The sequence below is a fragment of the Ursus americanus genome, chromosome 24 (genome assembly GCF_024610735.1).
Source record: "Ursus americanus isolate L20-20 chromosome 24, mUrsAme1.1.p, whole genome shotgun sequence".
Lineage (NCBI taxonomy): Eukaryota > Metazoa > Chordata > Mammalia > Carnivora > Ursidae > Ursus > Ursus americanus.
The window spans coordinates 32,971,253-32,981,274 of NC_142150.1; the positions used below are offsets into that span (position 1 = coordinate 32,971,253).

The following is a 10,022-nucleotide window of genomic DNA, read 5'->3' on the forward strand; positions in this document are numbered from 1 at the left end:
ATCCAGTTCCATCCATGTCGATTTAATGGTAGATATTCATCCTTTCCTATGACTTATTAACATTCCATTGTATGACCCATATCTTTTTTATCCATTCATCCTTTGAAGGGCATCTTGTCTCCTTCCACAGTTTGACTATTCTGGACATCGCTGCCATGAACAGTGAGGTGCATGTTCTCCTTCCTTTCTCTACATCTGTATCTTTTTGAGTTACTTGATAAATAGGCCAGAGTAAAACGTCCAAATGTAGAGCACATTGCTTTCCCAATCCAAAGGGGCCTACTGAGTATTGTGCATCTTTTTGGTGTTGGAGGGGATAGATAGACCAAGATACACTTTACCTTTAATGGATATATATTGTTTTGTTTTATTTAAGTTCAAGTTAACTCACATACAGTGTAGTATTAATTTTGGGATAGAATTTAGTGATTCATCAGTTGCACGTAACACCCAGTGCTCATTATATCAAGCGTCCTCCTTAATGTCCATCACCCAATTACCCCATCACCCAACCCACCTCCCCTCCAGCATCCCTCAGTATGTTCTCTATATTTACAGTGTCTTATTGTTTGTCTCCCTCTCTGTTTCTTTCCTATTTTATTTTTCCTTCAAAATCGATGTTTTTGATATGCTCTATAATTTTGGATCACTGGAAAATTCACTGAGCTTCAGTGTCCTGAATTTTAATTGTATTTATTTTCCATCCTCTGACACACAATGTCATACCAATAAATCTAAAGAAGTTATGTCTTTATCACTAGATCCACTTAGAATAATGTCATCAATCTGATGGACCAATATGGATATCTTCTAGAATAAAAGACAATCAAGGTCCTTATGAACTAAATTATGACATAGTGCTGGAGAATTGGCACACCCATGAGGTAGGGCACAAAAGGTATATTGTTGGCCTTTTCAGCTGAAATCAAACTGCCTCTGATGGTCGTTACTGACAGGAAGTTTAGAGCACCTACCAAAGATCAGGCTGCATAGCAGGTACCAGAAAATCTGTTAATTTGTTCAAGCAAAGAAACCACATCTGCTATAGCACTTACAATTCATGGAGTCTCCACCTGATTAAGCTTATAAGTATCCACTGTCATTCCCTAAGATCCATGTATCTTCTGCACAGGACGGATAAGTGAGGTAAATGTGTATATTGTGGGAATCACTACCTCTGCATCTTTCACGTCCTTGATAGTGGCTCTAATCTCTATGATATATCAAGGGATGTGGTATTGCTTTTGGTCTACTATTTCCCTAAGTAGAGGCAGTTCTAGAGGCTTCCACTTGGCTTTTCACCATAATAGCCCTCAGTCCACATGTCAGGGAACCAATGTGGGCATTTTGCCAGTTGCAAAGTATGTCTATTCAAATTATGCATTCTGGAACTGAGGATATAACCATAGGATGAGTTCACTGACCTACTGGACCCAATGCAAAGTAGGCCTGAGCTAAAACTACAATGACCACTTTCCTCTGTAAGCTCCTGCTCTGACTGGTGGATCACAATATTGTTTTGGGTTTTCTGGAATCGGTTGGAGGTCAATGTGTCCAGGAGTTCTTGAAATTCTGCTTATTTTCTTTTCTCCTATACATAATTTGACTGATAGAATGTTATAGGTTTCTTATGGGGAAGGCTGAGGGAAAGATTAATATACACATATTTGCAATGTCCCAGAGTCATTCCACAAGGGGATCCAATTTCCCCTTTATTCAAGATTTGGAGTCTATAAACTGGTCCCAGTCTGGGAATTATTGTGAAGCCATGAATCTCTGCTTTTATGATTAAGATAGACTTCTGCTTCCTGTGGCTCTTATGTAGCTCCATTTCTTCCCTTTCCAATCCCCTTACAAGCATGGGTCCCCAGATTTTTCTGCACAATGTTGAAGAAGACTACCACAGTGGTTAAGTGGACTGTATTGGTTTGACTATCAGAGAGACTAATTGCAATCTTGCCTTTTGCACTTGCAACTTGTTTTATCCAGGGTACATTTCTTGGCACCTTACATCCTTGCTTCGTCATCTGTAAAGTGAGATTGATCATGTTCATATCCCAGGTGTTATAAGACTTGATTGAGGAAACTTATATGAACATATCCACCACATTACTGTGGGCACATAAGAATTTTCACCTATTTTAGTGACTGTATGCAGCTAGTGTATAGTAAGAATTGGTATTTTGTGTGAAATACTGATTAAATATTCAACCATGCAATAAGCTCAGGAAGGTTTATTTCCAATTTTAATTTTCAAGAAGCCACAGAGACTCACATTATCCATTGCAGTATCCTCAGGAAGGACTGTCTCTGGTCTTGCTTGGACTAAATGACTGATGATTTATGTCATTTATTACTCAAATTTTGTCTTTTCTGTGTGTGGAGTGTATTTGCTTTTGATTTTCATGCTCATGATTAGTCTTGAATATTAAAAGAGGTGTCTCATGGCAAAAGAAAGCACCTAATGTCAGAGAGCTGGGTCCTACAAATTGTGTAATCTGTATGAGCCCCAAGGTTTTCATCTGTCAAATTAGGTTAATGACATTTACCAATTATGTTTTGAAGAATTGGTTGAGGATAAAATATTACTATATTTGAAAAATGTTGAAACGTACTGATTACTACATATAGAAAGTACCAATCTTTAAGATGCTTCAATGCTACTGAAAAACTGACCTTACAGACTTAGATGACCTTAATGATGTTTAGGACTCATTAGAAATAATTCCATCTTCAAACTGACCTCTTCTTGGTTAGGAAACATTCGATATGAAAGATATGACACACTCAGTCTCAGACTATTCAGGTAATTTGGTAAACAATCAGCAGTTCTTGTGAGAAGGTTTCTATTAGTCTAAAACTTTCCTTCTAGTCTAAAGCCTCAAAATGCTTCATAGAAATCTGGGATTTGAATTAAGAATGAATTCTTTTGAAACCCTATGGAAAACTGAAGGGGAAGAAATCGGTGAGGGAGACAAACCATGAGAGACTCTGGACTCCAGGAAGCAAACTGAGGGTTTCAGAGTAAAGGGGTGTGGGGGCATAAGCTTATCAAATTGCTAAGCACACTAAGTCTAGTTAGATCCACCAGCACACATAGTTATAAGTTTTTCTTGGGATGAAAACTTTTAAGAGCTACTCTTTGCTATTTAAACAATAGAGTTTTATTAACTATAATCACTATCTTGTACATAATTACCTTCCCATGATGTAATATTTCTGATCGCCTCTGGTACTTTCTTTTAGTCCATTGATACAACTCTACTTTAAATGAAATAATATACTTTTTTTCCCCTTCAAACTGGGTTTTATCTTTCTGTACTTCAATCTCAAAAATATGTTTTATCTATGGTGTATTTTAAATTTATATTTAGTCTTGAAAATATTTTTACTTCTTTCCCCCTTAGAGTTGCAGAATTCTCTTGTTGTTCTTATATTCCAATCATACAAATTAGCTGAATATTTCCAGGCTTTTGTAATAATGCATTTAAAAAATACCGTATGTAATGGTTCAATTACCCTGAGATTCAAAGGAAACAATAAGAAAAGTTGTTTATGAAATAAGTTACATATACTTTTATACTTCATTGGAAATTTACTATAGAGAGAATTAAAAATCATAGATAACAGGCTATTCTTTCTTTATGGTTGCTCACTGTTTGAACAGTTGTGATTTAAAAATATTTTTCTTCTTATCAAACCAGAGTGTAGACTGAGACTGAGGAGTATTTCATAATCAGCAATGTCAGAATTAAGCTCTGAGGAAAAGAAAGAACCAGGCTGGTGATATGAGGGAAGCTACTACTTTGAGGGCAGAAGTACAGAAAAAGAAAGGAAGTCAGGTGCATTATATTAGAGGGTATTGGGCAAGTGAGGATAAACACCCTTATATTTGATATCTCTACAGATTAAGGAATCAACCAAAGCCCTCAACTCATCTTTTACTTTCTGAGGTAATTTTGATATGCCAGAGCTTTCTCATGGCATTTTTCACTTCTGCATTCCTCAGTGTGTAGATGAATGGGTTGAGAAAAGGGGTCCCAATAGTATAAAATACAGACACCATCTTGTCCATGGAGAAAGTGGTCGGGGGGCGTGAATATATGAATATACAGGGACCAAAGAATAAGACTACTACAATGATATGAGAAATACAAGTGGAGAGAGCTTTTTTCCTCCCCTCTGCACTGTGGTTTCGCAGGGAATGCAAGATGACAATGTATGAGATCATCAGAGTCACAAAACTGCCTGTGCAAACGCTACCACTATTAGACACCCATTCTAGGTTGATCAGATAGGTGTCCATGCAAGCAAGTTTTAGTAAGGGCTGCAAATCACAGCAGTAATGATCAATCAAATTGGGTCCACAGAAAGGCAATCTCAAGGCCAGGATAATCTCAGTGATGGAATGAATAAAAGCCCCTAACCATGCAATAACAATCAAGATGATGCACACCTGCCGTCTCATGATAGTTGGGTAATGTAATGGCTTACAGATGGCCACATAGCGATCAATGGCCATGAGGATGAGAACAAAGACTTCCATGGTGCCAAAGAAATGTAGTGCAAAGACTTGAGTCATGCACTCATTGTAAGAAATGGTTTTTGTTGCAGAAAGTGAATCCACAATTAGTCTGGGGGCTGTGGAAGTTGAAAGGCAGGAATCAGCAAGGGACAAATAAAATAAGAAAAAGTACATGGGGCTCCCAAGGGCCCGGCTGGACTTGATGGTCACCATAATAAGCAAATTCCCTACCACAGTTCCCAGATAAAAAATTAAGAAGATTACAAATACCATTTTCTTTTTCATAGGATCTTGGGTCAATCCTAGCAGTATGAACTCAGTTACACTGTTATTTTCTTGCATTATTTCAGGCAAAGTGGAGAAAGCGCAGGTTAGAAATAATTAATCTACAAAGAAAAAAGCATTAGACAATGAGTACTCCATTTGGAGGTCAAATCCATATGGTCATGCCACTTACCTGTGGGTAATCCCTCACCTTCCACATTGGTTTCTTCTGAGTAAAGTGGAAATCATAATATTTATTCACAATCTCTTTACCTGATGGCTTATGGAAACAACGAAATATATCAATAATGAAAGAGTACCTGGTTCTTCAGGCATAGGGAACATTAATTTAGTGAATTTGATATGAGAGAGAGTCCTATTCTGAGCTGGATGTCTTTATTTTACATCAAGGACCCATTGGGTTCTTGCAAACCTTTGCGTTGTAGAATGTTGCAAAATGGAGAAAACTCATGCATGATTTATATAATGTGCTTTCATACTATTTGACCTTAATAGTTCATTTATAAAGTATCTTCTAGTTAATATTCTGAGCAATCAAGAAATGATGTAGAATTTTTAATAGTGTTTTTCTTAATGAAACCTGAGAGAGAGAGAGAAAGAGAGAGGGAGGACAAGACATAAACAAACGCTCTTTTAGCAGTGAACATTCAGTCAATTCATTGTCTATTATTAAGTTTATTTTAATCTGTTACCTTGACTAAAATTATTTCCTTTTATTCTAATTCTTAATAACTTATAGTTGTTTACAGTTGTAAATTCAGCTTCTATCACAAAATTTTATACTTTTTAAATTATATTATGTTGTCCAAAGTGAAATTCTTCATCTCATCCAGTATTTTAATGAGTCTTTCAGCATATTTTCTTAAGACACAAGGAGAGATTGAGACTAAAATAAAGGATAAATAGAGAACATTTGGCATATATCAAAATATTCTTTCACATTTTATGTTATTTTAAGCACCAGGGATTTAGATAATGAGCTAAGGAAGCCCCAGGTCATAGCTGGAATTTTTAATATAATTCTTGGAATCTATGTTCTTGAAAGTTTCATGCCCTGACTTCAGTAAAAGATAGAAATAAGAGGGAAACCAATATTCATTTATATATATGAAACTGGAAAAATCCTTTTCTGTCCTCATCACATATATTTTCCATATAATAGTACAATTAAATGTATAAGTGGCAAGGCATTTAAGTATACTTACAGCATGTAATACAGACAGAGGCACAATTTTCTCATACATAAACGGATCTCAGAGCTCAGTCTTTGAAAACACAATCCATATGGTGCCTGGGTGGCTCAGCCAGTTAAACATCTGACTGTTGATTTCCACTTAGGTCACAATCTCAGGGTTGTGGAATCAAGCCCCATGCCAAGCTCTGCACTGGGCATGGAGCATTCTTAAGATTCTATCTCTCCCTCTCCCTTGCCCCTTCCCTTGGTTTTGCTCTATTTCTGTCTAAATAAATCAATAAAATTTTTAAAAAAGGGGGGGATGAAAATGGGCAAAAGAAATGATCTCAAGGAATTCTTCTTATTAAAAATAATGTGAAAAGATTATCAATTTCATTCATAAAAAATACATTCAATTTAAATTCCAATTATATATCTTTTCACCTCTCCGATTAACAAAATGACCATTTTAGTAAATGGTCATTGATAACAAACAGGGCTGAAAATGATGGACAGAATTGATCCCGTACATTCTTGGTAGGAGTTTAAGGGGTTGCAATCTCTCCGGGAGTAATTTTTAGCATTGATGATATTTCAATGGCACATAGACACAGGTCTAGTGTTTCCATTTGCTGCAAATAATGTCACTGTTAGGCAGAAAGGCCATCACAGCAGTCCCATACATGTTGGCAAAAGGTAAGAAAAAACTTCAATGCCCATGAGAAAGGAAGCTAAATGAGTCAGGGATGGTATTCTATGCAATCATCAAAAGAAGGGAAGTGGATATATATATGCAATGGTTTCTAAAGTGTTGTAAAGTGATAGAGTTCAGGACTGTCTGCTGAGGATGGTAATATTTTCATTAACAGCAGAATAATATATATCACACACACACAAGGACTCATATCAATTAATTGTATTTAAGAGAGTACCGAGACAGCAGGACATTTGGGGCCTCAGGGTGGGGAAATTGTATTCTTGGAATCAAAGTTAGGAGGATGACTTACCTTTTAAAATATTCCCATTGGTAGTTGAAAATCCGTCATAATTATGCTGCAATAAAATAAAGCTTTCAAAAACCTTCTCTTATTCCGTGGTTTGTTAATCACATCGATATCTTACTGGTTCATAACAACTGTCTTCTGAAATAGGCTGCAGAAACAGGAAGAGTCCCAGGACCAGAGTAAGATTTAAATGTCTGTATAAGAGGGTGAGTCACTGTAGAGGCAGTTCTGGACTCAAGGCTCTTTACCACATCATGCCCCAACCACACCGCCATTCACCGCAGGTTGCCCTGCACTCTTAGTTGTTTGCCAAATATGCTCTTTGTCCAACTCTTCAGCAAACAGGAGTGAAAACTTGTTTGTGTTTCTAACAACTAAGTATTATAGAGAGATGTCCATCTATCTATTATCTAGCTAATTAGCTAGCTAGCTCTCATCTATCAATCTATCTATTATCTATCATCTATTATCTATCATCTATCTATCTTACAGAGATATAGACTGAAATATTTGTATAGTTCACATAAGAATAAATATAAGAGTGGCATATATTCAATCAACGCAACATAAGGAAGGTAATATTTATCTGTTCACTGCTGAATTTAAGCATGTAGAAAAAATGTACATATTTAATAATAAGTATTCATAAAGTAAATGAAAGAATCAATAGAATTTCTTATTGATACAATCCAATAGTGTTCAGTCCTTCAATACTCTGTTACCACTGAAAATGGAAACCTACTCCATACAAAGTAGGATCATCATCTCCATGGAGCATTTCTTGGAACACGGAAATAGATATAATTTTTATTTGCTTATCTCTTTACCAGGAACCACTGTGCATTTATTTTATTCTGTCTTCTCATTTTAGATTGTAAAGCACTTCTAGAAAATTCCCTAAACTTTCTATCCTTCCACAAATGCCTTTTATGTGTTAGGTGCACACTGTGGCATTGACCAGATAAATTTTCTCTGAGTATTAAATACAGTTATGTTAATCCCCAATACAAATCTTACCAGTTTTGGTAAAATCTTATGCAAAGGGTAAGAAGTTCAGTCGTCCTCTCTTCTTCTCAATGATATTCAGCCACTCTTTACTCCAATGAGAATTAAGGGAAAAAAAAAGTGTTTCTAAAATTCTGTCTGACCTCTTTTGATGTCACTGAGGCTCAGGTCTCCCCTGCAGGCCGGAAGACAAAGTTGGTCCTGGATTCATCCCACACTTTCTGAATCCACTCTCACGTGTAATTTTGACTGGGAAATGCTTCTCTTTTGCCTTTCCTGCAGCAGTATTTAAACATGCATGATGCAAAATAAAGGAGACTGGGGAAGGTCATTCCCTAAAGTGTCCCTTCCTCTTTAATTAAGACCTGCGAGCTAGATGTGATAAAGAACTTTATCTTCATTATGTATTAATGGCTTTTGGGAAAAAGCTGATCTCTTCTTGCAATTAAGGTGTTTATGTGGGCCATAAATGATGTGTTTTGACTAGAATAAAAAAAAAACTGTGATTATGTAGTGATCTAGTGGTAGGACTTGGATCCTGATAACTTTATCCAAGAAAATTAATAAGGATTTCTTAAGCAAATAGCTGATTCTAGGTCTCATGAGGGGAATGTACAAGGCGAACTGGGAAGAAAGTGCCAACACACACACACACACACACACACACACACAGGTACACTCATACTGTGATGAGAATACGCCAAAGGGACACAAGCGCCAATGGGAAGAGCTCACAGTGCCAAAAGTGGGAAAAAATTGAAAACAAAATAAATGACACGAATTAATATAAAACTCATAGTTCAAAAAATCCACAAGTTCATAATGATGTGAACAATTAAATAAATAATAAATAGGGGATAATAGACAAAATTCCGATAAAAAATAATTCCTAATTATTTTGTAGGTACTCTCCTCTCAGAGGTTTATAGGATAACACTCAATCTCTTATTTGTGGGCTGTACACAAGGGAGTTCCTTCCAAAAGGCACATTGTGGAGCGGGGCAAGGGGGAGTAAATTTACAGAGGAGAAATGTGGGAAACACTTCCTCAACCAGGTGATCAAGGTTAACATCAATGGTGATGAGTCACATTGAATGTATGTACCCACTGGCAGGATGTGATGCAAATGGCACTTTGCCACTGTGACGTTTCTCCCAATAACCCATATCCCCAGTCCAATCTTGAATAAAGTATCACACAAACCCCAAATGAAGGTTTTTAAATAAAATGTCTGACTAGTTCCACTCAGAGCTGTCAAGTTTATCAAAACCAAGAAAATTTGAGCAGAATTATTGTGATGGGCACTGAGTAAGCTATAGAATTGTTGAGTCATTATATTACACAAGTGAAACTAATCTAACACTGTATGTTCATCATACGTGAATTAAATAAATAAAAGGATATTCAGATAAACTGTCAGTGTCTGGAAGTATTGAAGAAGACATGACAACTGAATATAACGTGGTCTACCGGATGAGATTCTGGAGAAGAAAAACGACATCAGTTAAAAATAAAACAATATGAATAAACTATGGATGTTAGTTAAAAATAATGTGTTCACATCAAATGAATTAGTTGTGACAAATATACCATACTATGTAAGGTGGTAACAGGTGAAGCTGAGTGCAAAGCATATGGGAACTTTCTATCATTTCCACAATTTCTTATTTAAGGCTGTTACAAAATATAAATTTTATTAAAAACACACAGTTTATTTCATTTAATATGTCATCAAAGTTTGTGTTGTAGCATGGGTCAGAAATTCCTTCCTTTTCCATACTGAATAATATTCCATCATATGCATTCTACATTTTGCTTATTCACATGTTGATGGACACTTGAATTGCTTACACATTATCGCTGTCATGACTAATGCTGATATAGAGATGAGGGCACACATATCTCTCCAGTTCCCACTTTCAATGCTTTTGCTATATACCCGGAAGTGGAAATGCTGGATCACCCACTGGGTCATTGTATAGTTAACTTTCTGGAGAATGTCATACTGTCCTTCATAGTGGCTGCAACA

General features: G+C 36.3%; 1 protein-coding gene across 1 annotated transcript; it reads right to left on the reverse strand.

The window, feature by feature from the left end:
* Positions 1–3,934: 3,934 nt before the first annotated feature.
* LOC123785210 (olfactory receptor 4C11-like) lies at positions 3,935–4,867 on the reverse strand. The gene has a single exon (XM_045786925.2). The coding sequence runs from the start codon at positions 4,865–4,867 to the stop codon at positions 3,935–3,937; it is 933 nt and encodes a 310-aa protein (XP_045642881.2).
* Between the last annotated feature and the right edge of the window lie 5,155 nt (positions 4,868–10,022).

Coding starts and splice junctions, on each gene's coding strand:
- LOC123785210 (XM_045786925.2), bottom strand. CDS start 4,867: ATGCAAGAAAATAACAGTGTAACTGAGTTCATACTGCTAGGATTGACC.